This window comes from Stegodyphus dumicola, chromosome X2 (assembly GCF_044657685.1).
Source record: "Stegodyphus dumicola isolate Sdum_Otavi_A_Nest chromosome X2, ASM4465768v1".
Classification (NCBI taxonomy): Eukaryota; Metazoa; Arthropoda; class Arachnida; order Araneae; family Eresidae; genus Stegodyphus; species Stegodyphus dumicola.
Window position 1 is genome coordinate 28,292,992 of NC_140781.1, and position 26,080 is coordinate 28,319,071.

Consider the following 26,080-nt stretch of genomic DNA (forward strand, 5'->3'; position numbering starts at 1 on the left):
ATTGTCAGACAGATATACTTTCTTTTATATTTCTACAGAAATTAAAATTTTAATTTAAAATTAAAGTCTACATTCTGAATGTATTGATTTTCTTTACTTCGTTCTCACAGTTTCAATAATATTTAATCTTACCTGACCAATTTCTTTTAGTAGTGTTGAAAGCACAATGAAAAATCCTGAGGAGAATCCTAATAAAATATATCCTTCACTATGCCTGGTAAAATAAAAATTTCTATTTTTAACAATTTCAAAAAGACTTCAAATATACAACGTAATCCATAATATACTGATTTAGATAAGGCATTTAAGGAAATGATTCTGCAATTATTAAGAAAAGTAGCAGCAAAAATTCTAATGCTCCCATAATTAACAAAAATATCACAGTGAATGAAATGCCTTTAAAATTTATATAACAACAGTGGTTTTCTATTTAATTCCATTAGAACTGTTTATAGTTTCACTTTAATGTTTCATATTGCAAAAACATTAAATGCAGTCTCTTTCTTAGCATTTTATTAAATCATAATTATATAAATCAGTGGTATTCAAACTTCTTGGCAGTGTAACCCTGTTTTGGACACCAAAGTAACATGCTAACCCAAAAGTTAAAACAATCAATAATCTAATTAATTTTACTCAAAAACTAGCACTAAATAATACTAAAAATCGGGAAGTTGTTAATTTATTTAGTTTTATTTCAAACATTACTGTCAAAGCAAGTATAACAAACTGAAAATCAACTCCGTAGTTACCAAATATTTAGGTGAAAAATCGAGTAGCATTAATCACTTATAAATTAAAATTAAAACATGGCATATAACACATAGGAACTTTAAAAAAAAAAAAACAATTTACAAAAGGTCAGTCTAGAAAATGAAAATAGTTAATCAGACCTATGAGCCTCTTTCTTGTTTACAAGTAGTGGTATTTCTGGCTCTAAGTAGTGCAATTTAAATCTGATGTTAATTTGCTTCAGTACTTAGATTTCAGACACAGAAATTGGGAAAATATCATCATGCACATATAAGATGAGGGAAATTGTAATAACACCTTAAAGCTGCATCAGACAGTTCTGAATATTCACTTCGAACGTTAAGACAAAAATTTTGATTTTGAATTTTGATAACAAACATTTTGACTCTCCATCAGATGATGAATCATCAATCAGTTTTTGATCTATGAGATCAATTTTTTGCTAAAATAAAATGATAAATTTTTGGGTAACACACACTGAAAGGGATTTTGAATCCATTCAGAGTCAGAAAAATCTTCTGGAAAATAAGGTTAAATTGGATTTAAAATCTGTGAATTGAGTTGTTATATCTGTAATAATCGACTAAACAACTTTTAGTTTGTTTTCCACAACAAAACTCTCTAAAGCAGGAAATGTTGCAAAATTATTTCCCTGAAGTAGGAGAACCACAAATCAATTTTCTTCACTTTCATTTTATCATTAGCCACAAATGTATTTAATTTTATGCTTTGAAAACTTAAATTTAACTTACTGAATTTGAGAAAAATATTATTTATATATGCTAACCTACATAGCCATTCTTCATCAGTTAAAAAGTTTGTTTATCATTATCATCTAAAAATGCAAATTTATTAAATCATAATTATAGATATATATATTAATCCACAAATCATCTGGTAAGTATCCTACCCCTCGAAAGCCAACCCAACACTGTATACCAAAGAAATTCCTGATGTACATTTCTTATTAATCCACAATTTTGCGAAAAAAATCCTTCAGCTTAGAGGACACATCTTCATAAAATTTACTTTTAAACTCTAATATCTAAGAATGATCTTAAGTTCGGCAACATGTTTTTCGATACAAGCATTTCTCCATGAATCGTACAAGGAACCCATGTTACACTGGGAGAGATTTCTTTAATTTGGGCTAGAAGTAACAGGTGTTTTCCTACTATTACATACCTCCATCACTGCACACCCCCGTACAGTTTCCAAAAGAAATATTATTTCTTGTAATACTTACCAATTTAAAGATTTCTTCTCCCATAGTCCTTTGCAGTTCCTTGCAAAAAATGAAGTTTCAACAACTTCATTTTTTTATTCATATATTGCAAAACAAATCAGTTGCATAGTGTTTTGGCAATCAGTGGATTCATCGAACTGAAGACAGAAAATTGTATTTTTTGAATTCTGATTACAAGTTTGTTTTCCACATTATCTGCCATTCATATATTCTGCGACCAATTGTTGTATCACAGAGTAGTTATTTGATATATATTGCTTTTTGTTTTCGCCAAACATGATGCCTTCTATATCCTGGGCTGCTAGATCTGCTGGCTCTTTGGAAATTGTATACAGCTTATTAGTTTTAGCTAAACAATAGCTCACTTTGTAAGAAGTGACTAAGGCTTTTTTGTTAATATTGATAAAATTAGGCAACATTTTGCTTATGTTTTATATGCCCTATTTTTTCTGAAAAAAATTCAATGATTTTATCATTGCATTCACTGTGCTTGATGTGTTTATTTGCAGTTTATTTGTCTTCAGCGATTTATTTGACAGTACTGCCAGGCACAGAAAGCATGTAGCCATTGGTCTGTCACTTTTAGTCACTCACCAAAATCATTTTTATGAATTGATTGTCAAACTTACAAACCCTTTTCTACTTCTTTATATCTCGACTCTGTACTAGAAGATTCCAAACATTCCAAAACAAGTCAGTGTTGGATGTTAAAGTAGCCAAAATCGAAGTATCCCTCTCGTCATGTTTTCCTTCACTGTGTTTTTTTCAATTATACTATCAATTTTTAGCCACTTTTTCATGAGAAAACATTAAATTTTAAAATTTAAAAGCAGTCTGTTAAACACAAATACCAAGTAAATACAAAATTTTACACCAAAATAATAATTAAACTCACAAATGTGCCACATTAAGGGTAAGTAGAGTCTGTGCTCTTATCTCTTTGTTATGTGCACGTCCTTTTAAAACAAATATAATGTTACTGTCTATCTACCAGGAAAATCTTATCACCATTATGTCTAGTATTAGTAAGTGGTGGTCTCTATAGCAGCAAGGCTAGTATATTTCATGTAAGAGTGAGCCAAGTCAATGTTCTATTGTTATTTTGTTTTTGAAAAATGTTGGCTGCACGAAAGAGGAATAGAGAAAGTCAGTTTGTCATTAAGTACACCAAGATGGGAAACTGAAAAACGATTCTTTAAGACACATCTACAAAAAATGGGTTATGGCTTGTTTCTGTGATAACAGACAGGTGCAAGCAATGAGTCGAGAGCTGTTCTTGTGATAGTCAGGCAGTACATGATGTCTTAGGCATATCCAGGCCAAACTAGGTTTTAGAATAACGATTTCAAAGCGATAGACTATCTCTTTGAAGTTATCTTTATAAAAATACAGAAATCTCTCAATTAAATAAAATTCACACTTTAAAAACCAAATTTTTTTCTTAAAAAGTTTTTAATGATGTATTTGTATTCAATTAAATTTATTTACAATTTTTTCATCCACCTTGCAATCAAAAATGCGGTCCTGAACCATAGATTAAACACCACTGATTTAGATTAATAAATTTATTAAAAACAAAACTCATTTAATAAATTTATTAAAAACAAAACTCATTAGATGCTGTTTTTAATAAAAGGATTGCAAGACAACTGATTTACCATAAAATACTCACCAACAATAATCAACAACACTGCCATATTTCTCTTGAAATGATAAAATAATAGGATCTTCTGGATCATGTATATTCAACAAAAAGAGAGATTTCCTGTTCAATATCAGGCTCACCTGGGGGGAAAGAACGACTTTATTCGAAATGAAAGTGAAACAGAAATTGAATACTTCACAGAATCATATGGATCAATTTTAATACCTGAACAGTGCAATCAAAACTGCACCTATTTAATTTTGCTATGTACCATTAAATTTTACCTTGCCAAATTTTTAAACAGTACTTATGCATTTTGCTATCAACAATTTTTAACAATGTTCTCAAACGGTGCAAATGAATTGGATTTTTTTAATTTCAAAAATCCTTCCATCTTTAAGAGCAAACTGTTCCAGCATGTTTTAGAATCTAATATTAGCATAAGTTATTTTTTCATTTCAGTAAGTATATATATATATATTTGTAAAACAGCATTTTTAGTAGGCGAACATTTAAATAGCTTAGCAGCTTTTCGAGTTTCCTTAATTATACGAAGCAATCTTTGGTAAATTAAACTCATTACCATTACCTTCTTCATATCCAAATAAGGTACTTTCAACAACTGCATTATTACTTTAGTTTAAATATCACGCTGAATAATAATCAAAAACCAAGTCCAACATTAAGAATCAGCATAATTTTTTTTTTTTTTTTTATTTACGCTGATTCTTAATGTTGGACTTTGTTTTTGATTGCATTATTACTTTCTCCATTATCCCTCCCTTCGAAGTCAGAATCGGACATTTCTAAATCCAGAGTACTTTGCTTCTGCTCTTGATTTTTTTTATTACTCCAAGCTGAATTATATAAGCAGAGCAGAATTGCTGATTTGCATCAATCTGTTTCTCAATTTTTTAAATCACCGTTGCCCCATTAAGAGTTATGCACACCAAATCTTCTTTTATAGATAATTCATAGTCCTCCATTTTTCAGTTCTTCTAATCATTTTGTAGCTGGCATCCTTCCCAAGACATGTGCGAGTCCCACATTCCAATTTTTCTTTTCTGAATGAATATTTATATTTAAGTAATGTATATTTCATAGTTCATTCACCAAAAGTAAAATTAAATTTTGTGCCATTTAATTTTAATTCTGTTAATTCTTTTTTTAATTGTGAACCCTGTTACTACAGTTTACAACAGTTCTTGTAGTATTAATAGATTTTGGTATATTTTTGAAACCTCTTGCAATTAATGAGTTTCTAAGTTCAACTGAAGTACAAAACACTCTGAACAGCAAACCTAATGCTGTCAGTATAGATAAAACAGTCATTTTTTTTCCCTTCCAAAAAATAATAAATAAATAAAAATAGTTTGTAATGTACTTGGTTTCGTAATGTGATTTTTAGCTGAGTTAGAATTTGTCACAGATGTTTTTCTTAATCAATTAAAGTTATGTTGCAATTTATATGTGTGTATAGTCCACTTGTATTGCCTCCAAAAACTTTAATAACCCTTGAAAATGTTTTGCATCCTGCCAGCACATATTCTTTTTCCTCATAAGAATAAAACCAAGCCAAAATATTACCAGCAGATTTTTTTTACGTTCCCTGAAGTCATTATAGATAAATAAAACTCAGAACATATATGTTCCAAATACAGGTATTTTGAACAATAAAGTATAATACAAAATGTTCACTTATTTTTGAAAAAGAAACTCACAAATTAAAAAAATATCTAAATGTTTAAAAATTTAAAACACTACGCACAATTTCACTACAACCATCATTGAACAAAGTAGTTTTGAATAAAGGATTCCTGAGTAGCACTACCCTATCCTAGCAAATGCAGGAATCACTTTTTGAATATTAACTTAGCATTATTCAAGAGAAACGATCAACTTGAAGATCATACAGCAAACACAACGAGGCTACTCTGAGGTGCTGGAGAAGAAACTGAGATCTGAACATTCCGGTGAAAGCCAGCTGTAGTCAAGTGACATGATGTCAAGTTTGGTTTCATACACACTTCATACTTGACCTTGACACTGAGCAGACAAAATTTTTAGAAATTAGAGAAGCACCAATAAACAAAATTAAGGGATGGCAAAATCTTTAGAGTTTAGGGAGATGCTTTGCAGCAAAATTTCGGATCTGCAGAGACTGCACTGGGCCACAAAATGCATTAGCTCTGGCCCTGGATTACCATATAGTATATGTGAGAATTTTATTCAGGACTGAGATAAGCTTCAGTATGTACAGGAAACAGTTGTAAATGTGATAAATAACTGAAATAATATAATTTAAACTTAACTTCGTCAGCCTGCAATAGAAGCAAGACAAAATTTAATGGAACAACATGACTTCAGTCGTCAATCTTAGGATACCTTGCCAATAATGCATAGTGGACACTTAGTTAAGATTTACGGAAGCTACAAATTTGGTTTTCAGATATTGAAAACAAGAAATAAACTTTTCCAATGAATGGAATTTGCAAAAATATGGTGAAGTGGTAATAATGATCATATGACAGAAATTTTTCATTGTGATGACAATGCCTCAATAATTAATCAACTAATGGACCGCAAAATCTGTAGTACGGTTCTAAAACCAGAAAATTATCACTACCAATAGTGAAGAAAGTAACAGAGAAGATGTTGTGAGTGAAAAAATTTTGATAACTGGATTTGAAGAGCTTGTATTTATATAATTCAAATAAAATTAGGTAAAGCAATTTGGAACAGAAACACAATGATAAAAAATTTTTAATTAGTCCAAAAATAAAAATTAAACCTTAGGTTTGTGTAGATTTTGAATAAAATTTCGAGACTGATGAACCAAATTCACCAGAAGTCAATATTTTTATTCAAAATCTAGGCTTTCCTAATTTTTTTATTTAATTAAAATAAAAAAAACAGTACTAATTGTGATTTTTCTACGTTTTCTACTAGTTAAAACATGACTTTTTGCTCATTTTCGCTACTTACCAAGTCATAACATATGCTTTAATAAGATGCTGTCTAATTTTGTTCACTACATATATGCATCCAAGAAATCGATTTTATTCCAAGCAAATCTGAGAAAACCACAAATTATTTTAGAAATGTGTTTTTATAAAGCCAGCTAAACAGATTGACTCCATGCTCAACACTTAATTGGATCCAAAATGTAACTGCTAGCGCTATAGAGTATTACTTTAAATTAAGCAATACAATGGCATTTCTTTCCTTCTGGCTTGCCTCAGATTCATTGTAACAACTATAAATGTTGCTCGAAGCCTAAAATTTTCTAAAACCCCGTAATCCCCTTTCTGTGGTGATGACAATAGGAGAACAAAGGAGAGAAGGATAGCTATGACCTCAGGTGCCTATTTTAAACTAATAGGATATAAGAATTGTAGGCAGTAAACATGCTATGAAAGCAAAGTCACAGATAATTTACAGCTAGTTCCATACATCAACACAAAATAAAGGAGGTCTTTATTTTGTGTTAAATATGAAAGTAGCAATATTGAGTCTTACAGAGAGAGTTACAACTCAATAAACAATATTCAGTACCATAAGCACACATAATGAATGGTTTCTATGATTTGTGTGTGCAGTAGCTAAGATTTTATGTACTTTTTGAAAAAAATTACCCTAGCTATTTGCTATGGCAATCATACTTCGCAAAATATGACTAATTAAAAGCTTAATCCTTGAATCCAAAGGGGAAATTATGATCAACTCTCATTCCAATCAGTACTTGTTATAGTAATAATCCAATTACAATGACTGGTTAGCAAATCCTCAACCGATATGACCTAAGAAATGTAACCGCCAGTTGCTCTGCATTTAAATCCTTTTTTGTTATCGTAACCACTAGTTATGACATTTTTTTTTTTTCCAGAATACAAGACACTATAATTGAATTAAAAATGAACAACTAGGCTGGTCTATCTCAAATAGTTACTGAATATAGCATGAAAAATAATACCTTTTCTTCTTGTTTCAAAAGATAAGACTCCATCCTGAAATAAAGCAGCAAAGAAATATTTCTTAAAGGACAGAATCAAGGGGAAAAACAGTAGCACATGAGAATTTATGGCTAGTTCCACTGTTATGGATAAAAGATGCATAAGCAAGAAACCTGCTGAAAACTGAACCTACTCTGGAAGCTAAAGTAAATGAATTTGGAACAGTTTATTGATATCATTAAATTCAAATGTAGGAAGATTAAATTCAGAAAAACTATCTAATCTAATTACTAAGTTTACCACTACATGTGTTTAATGTGGATTAATTGGGCTTTACTACGGCTTGCAAAGGTGATAATACATATTAACTATAAAGATGAGATGTCTGTAATGACATTTGCCACCATGGGATGGAAACAAGATACTTAAATTGCTAATTATCAGTATGACTTATAATTCACGATGCTTTAAAGGCGTTCCACAAATGTCGCTATCAATTATATTCCAAGTACATAACTTTGGGTGACATGTTATCTTATTGATGTCTGTATCCTTTCCTTCAAATTGAACATCATCATTCAGCCAATGGACATAGGAGCACTGCAGATTTGAAATGCAGATATAATGCAGCCTTTTTAAAATCCATGTTATATTTTCTGGCTAGACAAATTTATTAAATACTTTGACAATATGTCTGCTGTGTGGAACATTGCAAGATGATGGGAGGATGTGTCTGGAGATATTTTTAAAAATAGCATAATTTATGGCCAGCTACCATATTTCATGGTAACAATGATGACAGCACCAAATTTGGAGGTTTTTCAAATATCACAAATAAAAGATGAATTTCTAATCAATGGAATTTGTGATGACATGTGAAGTAGAGATAATAAATTAAAATAACATAGCAGAAGTTTTCAAATGGGATGACAATGCCCTAAACATCAGTCAACTAACGGACAGTAAAATCTGAGTAATTTTAAATTCAGAATATATTGTTAGTGACAGTGAAAAAAATGAAAAACAGGTTATTGAGAATGAAAATATTTCAAATTGGTCATTTAGTGGAAATTCTGGTCAAAGTAAATTAAGAAGGTATTAGAAAAATTAATAAATATTAAGCATTTTAGGTAAATTTTGATTCCTTGATTTAATTTTTATGTTTATGATATACTGATCAGGCTGACCTCTTTTAGCAGGGTACAATTTCAGCATTGCAATTTGTTTCTGTTTGTACTACGGAGGATTCACAACTGCCTATGTGAATCAACCTAAAAAATTAACTTGGGAATATGCGGAAAATGATTTTAACTTTGAAGCAGCAACATGACACAACATATTTTAATAATTAAATAATACAGCAGATCACACTAGTGATTGTTGCAAACCCACATGCTGTAATTCCCCCAAACTAAGAAAAAATTCCATGTTCAGTAGCAGGCTGCGCCCTTGTTTTTTATACTTCCTTTCTCTTATATCTCCCTTCTTTCAGACAGGATCTATCAACATATCTTTAGTAAGTTCAGCAGCAGGCCCATGAACAGCTTTCCTGAATGTAAGCCCACCTAACTGTTTTTTTAGAAGCTGTTGACCAAGTGGTTAGAAATATAACCAACAGATGCTAATGCACAGGCACTAACCAAACCAAACTTAAGAATCAGAATTATCTCAGAGACCAAATTTCTTTTTTAATGATAAAAGTACACATACAAAAGTGATTAACTCTTAAATAATTAATACCTTATTAAAATTTAAAAGTTCAGGCACTAATATTTAAATGTAAATAGCATGAATATATTTACATACAGAAAAACATTTTTATCATTTGAAACTTTTAACAGAACAAAAAATAATAGTAATCAATTACTGAATAACTGGTCAACAGTGGCAGATTTTGCTTTCTCTAAAAAACCATTGTAATCTTATCCAAACTCCCAAGTATGCCTACTTTTGCTAAAAGAAATATCCATGTACTCATGTGATTAAGAACACTGGCCTTCCACCACACAAAATCATAATAATAACAATAATAATAGTAATTATAATAATAAAACACAATAACAAAATATACACGTGGCAAACATATTACAGACTTGAACAAATAGTTGAAGAAAAGTTCATTGTGTACAATTTGAGAAGGAGAAAAAATTTCCATACACATTAGCATGATAAAAAATCACAAATGCTTAAACTATTATTTTTCGATGCGTATGAAACTCACACTTTTTACCTATGGCAGAATGTAAAGAACAGCCTCGATCTTGCTTTGTGCTGACTCCCGAACAGAAGCATGATGTTTTCAAACACACATTATGACATGGCCCTGCTTTACTTTGACAGCTATTCTGGAGGATGGGGAACATCAAAGAATTTCAGTCACCAGAAATAATGTTTTGAGGACCAAGGCGTTGGGTTACGGAGTAACTTTGCTTAATTGAGCAATTACCTCAACATCACTGTTAAGATATATGAAATAATTAAGAGAAAGCATTGGCTAAAGAAACGAGAACGAACTGTTACGGGTTTAAAGATCAACAGTTGAATAAGAAGCCCCCTAATAGGAAGAGAAAAGAAATCCACTACGCTTTTACCTGAGATAAGAGCAGAAGATGAACCCTTGCCGAGGTAATTGTGCAGTGAATAAGTGATAAATGGAGTGAAGGATAACTACCTGAATGGCAGAAGAACAGGTTGAAAAAAAAATGAAGTGGGAACAATGGCAAGTTTCAGGTAAGGTTAAGGTAAGCGCAAAGCCTGCGAAAATTGCTAAGTGCCTTGGTTCGGTGGTTGGGCGGGGGGTCACTGACGTAAGAACAGGCTGCGGGGAGAAAGAAGTTATGTGAGGAGATGAGTCAGCTGATTTAGTTCTGCTTTCGGAAAGAATAATCTGAATTAGTCTTTAGCCATTCTGACTAAAGACTAATAATAAGAATAAGGTGTGTAATGCATGGTGTTTGCTGAGATGAATTTATTTATTCTAAGAATAATTTAAGGTGTTGAATGAATAGCTGCATTAAGTTAAAAGTTAAGTTACATTAATATTTTAAGTAAAAATTAATTTACTTGTTGGAATTTGCAAATAACAAAATATTAAGATACATATTTATTGTGAGAACTTTTAAGAATAAAAGAAAATAAAGGGAAGAAATGTGCTGTAAATCAGGTTGCCAGGAACACATTCAAAAATCAGGAGCCTCCTGCCTAAATTGGGAGACAGCATATCTGATAATGAAGACAGTGAATGCTTTCAGTTTATTTGAAGCATGTGCCAAAGCAGCAAGCTGAAATCAGTAGCACGCATGCAGCTCAAATAAGTAAATGCAATTTTCACAAAGCAGTAAATACACATGCACAGAGAATGAAAAGAAATATTGGAATAAAGTGTATGGATGGAACCTTGAAGGTATCACCGATCTCAGATATATCACAGTAAGACTGAAAGCAGAAGTTAAAAAACAGGCATGGAAGGCAGTTAATGAAATGGAAGTTAGGCAGGGCTGCTACCCTTGTACTCACAAGAAGTATATTCTAAAAGCTGAATGAAAATTTGAAAAGAGCATTACAAAACATTTTACATTTTTAAAAAAGCTATACCAACAGAACTGTTGATTAAAAGTACTTCAATGCCCTTTAACCTTTTGGTTTCTTCTCGAATATAAAATGCATTGTGTGAAGTGGTGAACTAAAAATTGAATGGAAAAGAGCTTTGATAAGTCCAAAACTTCATAACCGACTTATTTATTCTAAAAATTCAATGCACATTAAAAATAAAAAAATATATTTTATTTTAACAAAAAAGAATACTGGAAAACTTACAGTGGTTTCACCACCCCCAGGTGCATCTTGCTTCATGGATGAAAACTGCACTTTGGATGGATCGCCCTTCAAATGAGTTCTATACATAGAGTCACCATCTGCATTGCTAAGGGTAAATGTTTTATCACTGGCTACCAGAGCAAGATAATTTTGCTGACTCCAGGAACCATCAGTGATCTGTTTGCTATGCTTTCCCAAGATAGATACTTTTCTAAGTAGATAAACACATGCTTAATGAAATTATTACAAGATTTTAAAAATTATTAATACTTGCATAACAGTCTTACTACAACCATATTAAAATATAAGTATTACATAAAATCAGAAAGAATTAAAATTTAGAACAGCTTCATACTGCACATTCAGTACAAGATATCATGCATGCAAAGTTTAAATTACTTCAGAGACATGGAATTCAATATTTATACATGGCTCTACTAGATTATGACAAAGAGCACTAGGGCTATCTGCCTGAGGTGAGAGAAGTATTCATAGATGACTTTCAGAAAACTTGCTCTATTCCCACAATATGTACGAAAAATGATAAAGATACTCATTCAGCCAGCTCATTCCCTGGGATTAGAACCAAGGTCAAACTAACAATGTTCAGTGGTCTTACCACCTAGTCACTAGCATGCATAATTTTATAATCATCTTTGTTTCACAGACTTCAACAAGGAATTTTCCTTACAGCAGCTAATACTACATATGAATATGCAAACAAGTAAGCATGTACCACTTATTCAAAGTTCATACTCATAGAGCACAATCTATACACATACATGTACCCCGTTTTTCTTTTTTTAAATTAACATTATACAGAGCAATCTGTAGCTCTATCTGTCAGCTGAAATGCTACCAAATTTCACAGGAAGGCTAATGACGACATATGAGAAAGAAGTGAAAAAACATTTAGTTCCAATAGGAGAACATATGGTACTGTTCTAATCTACACAGCAGAGAAATTTCAGTGCAGTACCACTTCAATGCAGCAAATGAGCTTTCCCAAAGGATTACAGAAAAGATATTTTAGTGCTACACAGCACTTTATTCAATGAAAGTGCTTTCTCGGCAATGGTATAGATCTCTTACAATGTGACCATCCTTCTTCTATATTACATTCTGTACATAACATTTTCGATAGCCAAATGTAACATGTCACAAGGAATGCTCAGCACAGCCTGTGATATGTTGCCCTTTAAGGTCATCAAGATCAGGACCCCCATAAGACAGCTGATAGTTTAATCTGGGATTGAATTCTAAGAAGCGAGCTGTCTGCAAGGTTGGTTTTTGTGGTTTTCTTCATATATATGTAACATGGAACAAGCTTTTTCCCTTAAAAAGACCTCTTAGATATTTCCTAAGACAATCTTACCTATAGGCAGATAGTCCTCAAGTTGCTTTGGCTTAACCAATTAACCTAACCTAATCTAACCCATCAAGATAGATCTTGAACTTCAAATTACCTGCAAAAAAGGCCACTTTGGCTTAGATAAAGAGAGAGGTGGACACGCACGTGTAAAAAAGCAATTTATGACCCTTTCTTCTGTAAATTGTTGGGGCAAAAGCCACTGTACCAACACACCAATGCGCGATGGTCCTCGAGTCTTCTTATAATTCCCTGATATAGCAACTGCTTCTGCTGAAGTTGTGGGATGACAAAACTACTTAGCATATTCTTCCCCTTTGCATAGTAATGGTACAGGTGTGTGGTCCTGTTAGAGCAATGTTCTCAAAAAATAATAATAATAATAATAATAATCCACTAAAGAAATCTGTTGTGAAGCCACACCAAAGAGCGACTTTTGGCGAATGCAGTGGGATTTCCTGAAGCATGGAATCGTTTGGATGCCCAAATTCAAGAATTCTGTGCATTAACAGTCCTATTTAGGTGAAAATGAGTCTCATCTCCTTTCAGAATTCTCCATGGCCAAGCAGCATGAACCTCTATCCTAGCAAGAAATTTCATAACAAATGCCTCCTGTTCATCATAATAATTGTGTTTTAATTCCTGCACACGGCTCATCTTTATGAGTAAAAGTGAAAAAATTTCTGAAAGCTTGCCATACCATTAAAAGATCCCAAACCAGTTATTATACTATTCCTCAGGTGCAACTTCTACACCTGCAATGGTCCCATAGGTGCTGTCAATGACTGCAGTCACGACATTAGAAACAATCTATTTTCACACTGGTTTCTGTTCTCTACCAAACTGCTAAGGATCCTGATTCTTCAAACTTCTGAATCATGCCTTTCAATGCATTAATTAATGGAGGTCATCTATGAAAGTTGTTAAAACTTCAAAACTCATGAACAGCAGCGGATATGTTTGGCTGATAAAGATAACCACAACTTTATAAGTAACATGTGCTGAGGCAAATGAGAGGCATATTAAACCCACTTAACATTTGGAATGTCATTCAGTGTTTTCCCTTATCTTTAGAGTAAATTACTGATGCTACTGTTATTTATGTAAAACAGCATTTGCATTTTAAAATTTCATCTGTGTTTCATGTAAATTTTCAGTTGTATAGACTAGAACAATGCCACATTTTCTCCTATTGACAACTTTCAAAATTATTTTTATATGCTCAGTGATTGACATTTTGAAATAATGTATTACTGATAATTATTTATGTTAATTATCTACAAATGAATCTAAAAGTGGACTTCTGTGTATAGGTTAGCATACGAAATATGCTAATTAGGCAGTTGACTACATATTCTGCAATGGATGCATCTTAGAATTTAGGTATGTAATTGCTGTTCTGATAATGATCAGTATTAATTAGTTATAACCTGATCATTTGAGTAAAGTGCAAGTGGTGGTTAATTGATAAACTTGAGGAGGGAGTAAATGCATATGGAATCACTCAAGATCTGAATATGACTCAAAGGGTTATATCAAGGACTTGAAATTACATTTTTAGTAGTAAATCAGTTAGCACACGGCCCAGTGCGGGTTAGAAAACAGCAAATGAAGATCATTTCTGATTCAGCTCAAAACTATAGTGAAGTGACTGCCAGAGAGCTGATTTTTGACGTTCAGGTTGAAACAAGAATTCAAATCAGCCATTTTACTGTTGCACGAAAATTTTGTAGCACTGGACTTATTCAATAAAACCAATGGTTTGTGTCCTATGCACTTCACTTTTCAAAGTAGCTTATTTAGGATAACATCATCCTGTTCAGTGGAAGTAAGATTGAGACTGCATATTATTTACAGGCAAGTCCAGATATACTCTGAATTGTGATTCTAGACATATTTTCATATGAAGAAAAAGAGGAACACCTTCCCTTAAGTCACTTTCTCTTGTTCGTGAAAGATTCCATTTTTACAGAAGCGATTTCATGGTTTGAGGTGGAACTATTAAATAAGGCTGCACCCAGCTGCATATCTTTGATACAGGTCCTGTATCCTAGTACAGATATATAAGCGAGGCCTTGGACTTCACATAAGGCTGTTTATATTACTGTTGCCCCAAACGTTTTCCTAATGAATAACATCGTCAGGTATCTTTGGCATCAAATACATAATGACAGATGACATCATTTGAATGAATTTGCAAGCTTATTCCTCAATTAAACATGTGTGGGAGTCTTAACCAGCTGAGCTGCAGCATGCCAAATGCGTCCTCAGACTAATCAGACCTATAAAGTGAACTTTCAGATGAGTGGCATGCAGTTTGAAAACTTTGATCAACAGCTTGATCAATTCTTTGAAATCAAGGTGCAAGGTTTGCATTTTTGTCAAAGATGGCCATACACAATATTAAAGAAAGATTGTTGCAAAACCCTAAAGAATTTTTCTATCAGTTTTAAATGCCCATAAATTTGATGTTTTCCTAATGAATAACATCATGAGGTATTTTTGGCATCAAAATACAATAACTTTAAATTTTACATTTTGAGTTTAACCTTTTGGCAAAAATGGTAATTTATTTTAAATAATGCTTTTGTGCAAAATGTTTTTAATTATTTTCTAATATGTAACAATTAAATTTTATTTCTATGAATATCCTTTGATTTTGTGTGTGTGTCAAAATGTTGCAGGGAAATTTAAGGAAAGTACACAGAAGTTGGAAAATATCAACTTCCAGGTATGATCTCACAGTGTTCAAGCTAACCCTGAGTCAGTAGAGCCCTTACATATAAGAAATTACAAAGGCTGTTTGTAACTTTTCCCCCTTTTTCAGAGCACTTTCACAACATCATTACATATCTGAAGTCAACCTAATGTTTCATCACCCAGTGCAAATCACCTTCATATTGTTCTGCATTATTCAAAGGCCTCTACTGACTTCAGATTTTAGAGAGATCATAATCTTCAACTCAAAAATTGTTATACTCTAGTTCAACCAAATGCACCTTAAACTTATCAGTAAATTTAGTAAGGATATTTATTTAACTATAATAGTGATTACATGAATAATTTAATTAGAAGCAGTCATCTCCTTGATTACTGATTGATATATAACAGATGCTTCAATATGATAGTCATTTTAAATTCTTAGCTACATAAAAGCAAAATGCAAATGTTTAAATGGACTAATAGGGTGATCAATGAAATTTCAGGAAACCAATACCAAGTTTTTAATAAACTTTTTAGAATGCAGAGCTGCTCACAGCAAGACAAAACATATAACTTTCTCTTGTCAGCAAAACTTATAGATATGATACCTAAATGCTTTTAATTTTCATAGCAAAATATAAAATCATGAGGCACTGAAAAAATAAGTGTTTAATCTCACTTTGATGTTCGATAACTGTAAATGAGCAGATTTCCTTTCATCGTACCAATAGCAAGCAAGGGTGAACTTTTTGACCATACTGCTAATGTTAATGGATCACTGAAAAGAATGCCAAAATAATTTTGGTTAAATAAACAAAATAGGGAAAAAAGAAATACAGCTAGCTTTTAACACAGTATGCTTAATAATAACTAATTAATCATTTAATACAGTTTACTTACTAATATTTCTGCATACTTAAAAGATATAAAAGTAACACTTTTTATGGATTTTATAAATTAAAATGACATTAATTTTGTAACTCTTGTTTATACCTTATTATTTCAAAGACCTTCAAAATTCTGTTTTATTCAAAACTACGTAGATTTGAAACACATCAGTTCTTACTTTATTACTGCTGTAACTTTTTTAAGTATTTGATTCTATTTTATTCTTTTGTTGCTTCAGAGCATAATTGTAGAGTTAACTGTTGTATTTAAGGCAATAATTTTAAAGTGTATTCTTGTGTTGTTGGATTTGTAACCCTGCATTTTGAATAAAAGAGCTTATTTCTAGTACAGAACTGTAAACCTTATGATTAAGAATCTAGATACATTTGAATTGTGAAACCAGCTCAAGTAGAAGCCAAGATACAGGCTGTAACATTTCTGACAGGTCTCACAAAAAATTTTTGTCACCAAGTTGGCTATATTTGGAGATTTCTTGGCAACTTTCCGGGAATGTCAGGTAAGCACATTTTTAAGCTTTATAAGTCATTTTCCCTAAAGTTCCCAGAAGATGTGGCAATACATTATGTCTCCAAAAGACAGTAGTCAGTCAATTCTGCAAGATTTACGAGAGACTGCGGCTCATAGTTAGTTGAATTGCTTTTTAGAACTGTGAGTGATATTGGTATTGGTAATTTATGCTATTTCTTGCACATTAAGGGGAATTTGCCTAATCTCTGCGTTCCTTTAAGTTAATTTGGTACATTCTTTGATTAACAGTGAAACTGATTTTTTCAGTGTTTAACTGATTATGACAAAGCATTATTATCTGCACAGTTATCTGCCCACAGGAAGAGATTACTCTGTGATAGAATTTTTCAGGAAAACTGGTCTGTATTGCAGTGTTGGGAGGGTGACTGGTGTAGCCACTGTGTTGAGTGGCAACAGGTAGCACATCTAACTCCTTATAATGCTTGGGTATGTTGTGAGGTTGTGTGATACTTATTGCATTATTGAACACAAAACAAATTTATTACAATTACGAGCTCTTTGCAAATATATATATAATTCATTGATAGTATAGACAGTAATTGAATAGACTTATAGTCTTTGTAGCGTGAGGAGCCTGTTAATGAGGGTCTCTCTAGTCAAGAGCTTAAAAGCATTATAGGTCTCTCTAGTCCAGAGTTCAGGAGCAGTCTGCTGTGTTGTACTAATGAAAAAAATCTTCAGACTGATATTGCCATGCCTCCTTAATTTTTCTGTTATATTTAACATCTTCTGATTTGCTATATCTGGAAAGATATCAAAAGGGAAAACAAAATCATTGGTTCGTCAACTCTCCAGAAATCAAGCTTTTAAATTTCTGGTTTTCCTTTTGGGAGGCTGGGGCTTGTCATGAGATGCTCCAACAGCTCGTCTCTAGTTTCAAGTGAGAAAATTGTCCATATGTTTGCCATGAGTCGAGACCTGTATCATTGGAAAGGAGAGTCCCTCAACTCACTGCTTTGGCCTTTGCTTCATGAAAACAACATAGTTGTCCTCACTGTTGTTGATGGCTTAAGGATAAGCTTTCAGGAAAGCTTGACTGTGGATATTCTGGCACTAAACTTTAAAGGTTATACGTGCCGAACAACATGTCAGGCACTTAAAACACAGCTGACAGATAAAACAAGACATATATACAAATAGACAGACAAGGTTAAAATTACATGGACTGCATGACATCCAAAACTGATGAAATGATCAATGCTCAGATGAAGTTGCCTATACCTGATGATATTAAATGTAAGTGTGAAATTCTAAAACATGAAATAATTTAAAATATATTTCATTAAAATGCCAAGGTGTAACAGCAAAATCAAAATCAAATTAAATTATAAAGACCTGCCTCTTTCAGGTAGTCAAATAAATTTGTATTGGCCTCTTTCTTGATTACAAGGTCCAGAGGCAAGTCAGAGTCATTAAAATATTTCAACCGAAGTCTGTTAAAATGTGTACATTCAATTAAAAATTGGTGAACAGTTAAAACATCATTACAATTTGAAAATACAGGTTGAATCTCGGCTTTCAATAGATAACCATGTGTTGCTCGAGTGTGACCGATACAAAGGCAGGTTAAAATTACCTCCTCCCTCCAGTTTCTATTTGTCTCCCAGTACTCTAACTTAGGTTTGACACTTCTCTATTTATTCAAAACCTGATCGTCCCAGAATAACTGCCATTTAGTTGAGATTCTTTGCTTGATGGCCATTTTGATATCATTAAAAGGAACAAGCGGATTCAACAAAGCAATTGCAGATTTTGCAGCTGTGTCTGCCAGCTCGTTACCTTTTATGCCTACGTGTCCAGGGACCCAGCAGTAAAGAATATCATACCCTTGGCTCTTTAGTTTTTTATGTATTATAAGAATGTCTACTAGCAGAGGATTTCAAGTGTCAGAAAATTTACTTAAAGCTTTTAGAGCACTTAAAGAGTCTGTATGAATTATGAACTTTTTCTGGATTTGTTTAGAGATGAATGTAAGAGCGATATACACAGCAGTTAATTCAGCAGTAAAAACAGAACATGCACCTTGCAATTGTTTGCTTTCAGTGTGGTTTTGAGTTACAAACGACTGTTGTAGTGAACAAAGTCTCTGCAAAATAGATAGCCTGAATTTTTCCAGCAATTCAAAGACAGCAAAATGTCAGTGAAATTCAGAAATAGTAATGTGGGTTTATGAAGTCTTATCACACCTCTTACAATGCTGATTCAATTTTAAGTGATTGTTATCTGTTCTCAAAACTAAAATCTGACCTTCATGGCAAGAGTGGTGGTGGTGGTGTATAAAGAGCAATTAGGGAATATTTTGAAGATAAAGCTTCCAATTACTTTTTCAAGGGCACAGAGTAGCTCATTAAATGATGTGAAAAATATTTCATGGTACAAGGAGATCCCACTGAAAAATAAACTCAAAATTTTCTTTATTTTGTGTAGAAGTATATCAAACTGTAAACCTTAGGATATACATGTGTACAAAGTATCAGCAAAACATATTCAGATTTCAGTGATAAAATACATACTGGGCTGTGATTATATTTATTTAGAATTAAGAAAAATGGAAAAAAAATAGTAGCAGTATAAAGAATTTCTTATTACCGCAGACCAGAATCCACATGAGAAACTGTCCTAGTATTTGAGTCCCATAGAATTAATGTATTTGAATGCTCAGATATAATGCTAAGAATTGTGCCTTCTTTATCCCAAGATATACCACAGCAAATTCTAAGGCAGAAAACACAAAATTATACAGTTTATTATTAACAATATAAAAGTCATAAATTCAACATGTGTTAGCAAAGTCATTTTAAGGAGATAGAACACAATTTTACACAAAAAAATAAAAACAACTTCCACTTATTACACACTGAACACACTTATTTTCACTATGAATTTAAAATGCTATTTGTAAAATTAATGATGAAATGTAAGAACAGCTTGAAATACTGGTATTATAGCTCCCAAAGAAAATACTGAAACAGACTTCATATGCTTAGAAAGAATTGAATAGCTGTCGTTTTCAAAATTACTTGAATAAAATTACACAATTATGCTCATGTAAATTATAATATAACATGACATTATTACAGAAACCGATTCATTAAATTTCAATAACAAGAAAAGAATATTTAGTGATTTTATCTATATAGAAATGCCTTTTGATAGCAATAGTGACTTAACCTCTTTGTATGTCTTAAGAAAATTAATCTAATGAACCACAGTTTACAGCACTGCTCGTCAAAATTAAAGGATAACCTGAAAAAAGTATGTTCCTGATTAAAGTTTTCAATCAAAGTCCAATAGTGTAATTATTTATAACTACTTGCAACTGAATGCAAAATTGAACTTTTGTGCAATACATGAAATACACACATTAGGCAAGTGTCAATGTGTTGTGCAAGGGATGCATGATGAAATTTGGTTGGTACTGTTGTTTAAAATTTATGTTTTCTGAAAGTGATCAGTATTCATCAGTTATGATTCAAAAGCATCACTTACTGAAGGTCAAAAGTGGTAGTTCATTGGTAGACTTTATGCTGACAAACACTTAAGATACAAATATTTCTCAAACTATCAAATCAAGAACTTGGAGCTGCTTTTCAGGCAAAAACCAGTTAGCAGAATGCCTGGTCAAGAGTTGTCAAAAGCAACAACTGCATTCAAAATCATTCTCAACAAACTAGCATTGGGAGAAATATTTAACGGAGCTACAAGCAATGAGACCACGTACTGTTTACTGACCAATTCAGACATACGTAGCCTGTAGACATACAGTTAACCGGAAGAAGTTAGACACTTGCAGTTTGTACATAGGAAAAACTTCACTCATAATGTCAAATGCTTCAATCACCATTTACTTATTTTATTATACAAGATTAAATGGAATTATCTTAATTTAAAAATTCAGTTCCTGCTTTAAAATATGAAAATATCAAGAACTTCAGTTTGAAAAAAATTAAATATTTGTGCACGCAGTAAAAGTGCAGCACTTTACTATTTTCAATACATTTTTTAAAAGTTAAGCCTCTTTTATGTGAACAGTTTGATAAAATACAAAAATGCAGAGTAAGGGTGTAGAGTCCAGGTGGGTGAACTTCTATCTGAAAACTGGAGTAGCAGGAAACTACACAGGAGAAGGGTTGAAGTACCCTTTATTAAATCTTTGAAAATTTACAATGTGTCAACTCGATGCTAACAAACTTCGCCTCTACTTGGGCGGTAACTGAAAGTCAGATAATTGAAACTAAATGTTGAAATATTAACAAGTAATAGAACTAGCCTAAAGGGCTCAGCGAGATCCCGTAACTTAAACCCTCTTTGAAGCTAGTGACAGCAGATAAATGTAATACAGCCACTTGAACCAGGAATAAGCAAACGTACCTACGGCAAAGACGGTGGCTAGAGCCTAACTCTTCCTTTCTCCTACCGAAACTCGGCTTTTAACTACGTTCTACAAAGTAGAAAATTTGCATTCCGTCAAGCGCGCTACAACATTTAACTATTCTGTCACTAGCAATTAGGGAAAAGAAGGCTTATAGAAAAGTCTGAACTAAAAATTTAAATTGTTAGTTAAAATAAATATAAATCCCTATAGTGGTACTGTTAATACTTTGTTACTACTTTTACATGTATATTTCCTTCAAAGTACGATTAAATTCCTCCATAAATGCAATTACAAGTAAAACAATATCTAATGCAAAATTATGATTTAGGTCAGGCTACATCAATTTTCTCTTAATCAATAACGAGTTGGAAAATAAAAAATAACTGCCACTAATTTTCCAGTAAATACAACTCACATGTGGAAAAAATCAACTAAAATTATTTTTGAGCTTTTCCTACATCATTAAAAAAAATTTTACACCTCCTATTATTAAAATTTTTACATTAAAAGAACAGTAGTAAAACTTGAATACATAACAGTTTAAGCAGATTTCTCATTTGTCTAATGCAACTACTTCATTATTTAGGGTGCTGTGTATGGTTTAAATGCTAGATATTCTAGCATTATTTTTCTCCGTATTAGTTCAAATATTTGTTCTATAGAACATTGCAATAAAATCTAGATGCCTGAAATTTGAAAAGTATACCATTAATCTTTAAAAGGAAGATATAATATTCAATTACATACATATTTGCATTAAAATATGAACATTTAATTATTACTGCAGACAATATGTCAATTGTTGGCAGAGAAAGTTGCAGTATTATCACAAACTTCAGTAGAATATACTGTTATGAATATTGTTTTTCCCCCATAATAAAACATGCGGAGAGTCCCGATTCTTAATTTCCCTACGGCATTAAATAAAATACCTTGTTACTGAGGAAACAATCATTTTATGCATAAATTTGTGTGATCGTTAATTTGACTCCCTAGCTGCGTATCTGCTTGGCATACGTCTCAAACTGAAACATTCTACATAGAAACATCGTTGATTTTACACCTACTAATATTTTGTATCTCTAACGCCAGTCTGGCGAATTATTATTTATTATATTTTGCTTTCCATCACTGCATGTTTATCAACACATGACAACTTGAGTAATGACTCATCCAGCAATGCTCAGACAATTTTTTTATATTAGTTTTTAATAACAAAGAGCATGGTAACTTTTTATGTTGACATTACACTTGGCAATGATTACAGATTTAAGTTAAATGTACTAAGAAATGTTGGCGAGGAAAAATTTAACAAATATTTCTTTCCATATGCTAAAAATAAGTTTTTGTTAATGATAGTCCTAGGCCAAAAGATTATACTTAGTGCTATTTGAATTAAGAATAACTAATTCGTTTTTTACATAAACACAGAACTGGCGCCAGAGCTTGCATGGCCGCACTGGGGACAGAATTTAGGGAAGACAAAATTTTTGGAATTTTAGAGAAATGTCGAGCAACAAAATTAAGAGATGGAAAATTTTTCGAATTTAGGACAAGATATGGGTTACAAAACTTAGGGGCGGCAAAAATTTAGAACTTCAGAAAGCACTTTCGAGCCAAATTTAGGTTCCACAGAGACTGCATCAGGCAGTAAGATATTTAGCGGCAGCCTTCAATAAGCTTTAGTATAAGTAGATAAGCTTTAAATATATGTAGACTTAAGCATGTGGAAGAAACAGACAAAATAATAAAAAACCAAACTAATACAATTCAGGCTTAATTGTCTTCAGTGCGTGATAGAAGCAAAGCAGTATTTAGTGCAGCAACTTGTCTTTTGTCGCCAATCTCGTGACACATAGCCAATAATGCATAGCAGCGCTTTAATCTATGCTAAAGTTATATTTTCGATTCCAAGGAATTTCAGTCAATATAGCAGGTTGTGCTATTCCTTAACTTTATGATTTGACCCAGCTCATTATTTTTCCCAGCCTGTTTTTATTACAGCAATTTTATAAAAATTAAAGTTTGAACTTTCAATTATGTCGAAAAGAGTTTCTAATTCTGATGCTGCAACAGGATCTACAAAGCGAAAGCATGTTTCGATGTCTAATAAACAAAAAGTGGAACTGCTGCAAAAAATAGATAAAGGTATATCCGTCTCAAAATTATGTAGAAGTAAGGCACTGAAAAGTCAACTGTATATGACATAAAAAAACAGAAAAAGGAACTTTCTGAATTTTTTTGTGGATTCTGACATCCCTCTCACAATGAATAACAGAAAAATTATTTGACATGCTAAAAGTGAAGATGATAACAAAATGACGAATGAATGGGTCAGACACTCGCAGCGAGGGCATGCCATTGACGGGTCCAATGCTAATGGCAAAAGTTAAAATATTTCACTAGGAAATGAACTTAACAACTGAGTGCACATACTCGACAGGATGACCAAATTTAAAAATCGCTATGGTATAAGATAATTAAGAATTGCAGGTCAAAACGCTTCAGCTGATACTGAAGCTGCTGAACTATTTACAGATGAATTCATTAATAGTGTAAAGTTATCTCTATAACAAATTTACAATGCTGATGAAACTGGTTTTTTCTGGCAATGTGTCCCACGGCAACCTCTACAGAAAAGGCTCCAATTGGAGTCAAAGATTCCAAAGTGAGACTAACAATTTTAGCACGCGCAAATGCTGCAGGAAAGCGCAAGTGTAAACGTTTTGTAATAGTAAAAAGTAATAGGCAAGTGTAAACGTTTACCTGATGACGTAAAAATTGTCCTGATTGTACATAACTGTTTGCTTCATATTTCACTTAAGGTTTCAGTGAAAGGTAATGTATCCGTATTATTTTTCCCTCCAAACTGTAACTACATCATTGAGCCTATGGATATTGGAATAGTGCATGAGCTGAAATGCACATTTTTTAAATACATGTTAAATTTCTTGAATAATGGCAAGACTATTCAAGAATTTTTTAAAATATTTTAGCATAAAATCTGCTGTGTGGAGCATCGCAAGATCGTGGGAGGATGTGCCTCCAGATACTTTAAAAAATGCTTGGCATAATTTATGGCCATCTACTATATTTCATGTTGAGGATGATGATAGCTGCAAATCTGAAGGTTTTCGGATATCACAAACCACAGGCGAAATTTTCCAACGATGGATTTTGTAAAAAAAAATGTGGAGAAGGGGTAATAAATGAAGATATAAGAGAAGTTTTTCATTGCGATGACAATGCTCCAATCATCATTCAATTAATGGATGGCAAAATATGTAGTATACTTCTAGATTCAGAAAATACTGTTACCAATATTGAAGAAAGGGACAGAGAGGTTATTGAAAAAGAAAAAATTTCGATTGACAAGTTACTCGGAATTCTCGACTCAGCAATTACAGGACTCAAACAAGGGAGCTTTGTAACTGAATAAGAAATTATGTCTATCTATGGAATTAAAGAGAAAATATTAGTACAAAAAAAGGAACTTAAACAACTTCCATTGAAAGAAATGTTTAATAAAGTAAGCAAATAAATAAAGCTTTTCTGTTGTAAATTTTGTTTCCCTTTAGATCATAAATGCTTCATTATTTCATAAATCATGATTTCATATTTTTAATTCTATAATTTCTATGTGCCATCTTACTAGTTTATACTGATGATCTATTATCCGGAAAAATCTGGAATGGCCAAAGTTACGAGGAGTCCGGATCTTGGACTTTGTATTGTATTTGTCTGTATAATGTTAACATGAAAATATAAAGAAGCAAAGCTTTGCCAGAAGAGAAAGAATACACAGGAAAATCTATTTAATGCTGAGTAAATAAATAGCTATGTCGCTAAATTGGCGAGATATCGCTAAGCTGGGTACAGTTTCGGCAAGAAATTGCCCAAAGTCACAAAAATTTGCTTGGCGACATTTTGGTCTGGTCCCTGTATTATCGTATTGGGTATTGTAATTGAATAACTGGAACTGATGCCATATGTAGCCGTAACCATATTCAGCCCTCATATGCCTTCCAGTAATTTCGAGAAGTACTAGAAATTTCTCGATGGCCCTCCGAGTTAGCTTTACTCTTTAGACGAATTTTTCATTGCATTTTGCTTAACATTCTTAGTATTTTGAAGTGCATCTACTGATTGATTGTGCTCTGTGATACTGCGAAAAGCTGTATGAGTATTTTTGCATAAATTTCCAGAGCTGTGAAGATGTTTCTTTCAGTAAAATAAATTTTATCAAGCCGTCATCAGTTCTGCATGCAATCAGTGCATTCAATCTATTGTGAAACCATACACAAACAACAAGACATTATTGCCTCTAAATATATTAATTAGTGTAATATATTGTAATCAGTGAATTAAATGTAATTAGTATATTAATACATTAATTAAGTAATTTACTAAATGTGGTAAGAATCATGATTATAACTGACAAATTTCCTTTTGCATTAAAGATGAAGATTTTGTACATAAACAGTAAAAACGAAGCAACGAAAATTAAAACTGCAATTCTTTGATTCTAAGGTACCTCTCATTAATTTCAGTATCATTAAGATGCACCCATTAATTTCAGTATCATTAATAGAATGAAATATTCTGATTTCATGTAAATACACCACCCGACACCAAAAATGCTATCCCAAGAAGGAAGGGCCAGAAAATGATAAACTCAACAAATAGGGAGAGAGAGAAATGAAAAATAAGTGATCTTTATTTTGAAATGATATGCATAATACAAAGAGAGAACAGCACCTGTTCAGCAGGTTGTAGGACCACC

The 26,080-nt window shown here is 32.3% G+C and overlaps 1 protein-coding gene across 2 annotated transcripts in view; it reads right to left on the minus strand.

Moving 5' to 3' along the window:
• The window catches only part of Oseg6 (intraflagellar transport protein Oseg6), a 210,573-nt gene that overhangs the window by 150,850 nt on the left and 33,643 nt on the right, over positions 1-26,080 (minus strand). For both annotated transcript variants that reach the window (XR_015039212.1, XM_085809920.1), the window contains exons 4-8: positions 19,512-19,637; positions 16,165-16,263; positions 11,414-11,624; positions 3,672-3,784; positions 133-214 (exon numbers count right to left, since the gene is read on the minus strand). Coding sequence is in view for 1 of the 2 variants with exons in the window: in XM_085809920.1 (XP_085666046.1) it covers positions 133-214; positions 3,672-3,784; positions 11,414-11,624; positions 16,165-16,263; positions 19,512-19,637 (631 nt within the window). In the remaining variant the exon portion in view is untranslated. The remainder of the gene's footprint in view (positions 1-132; positions 215-3,671; positions 3,785-11,413; positions 11,625-16,164; positions 16,264-19,511; positions 19,638-26,080) is intronic.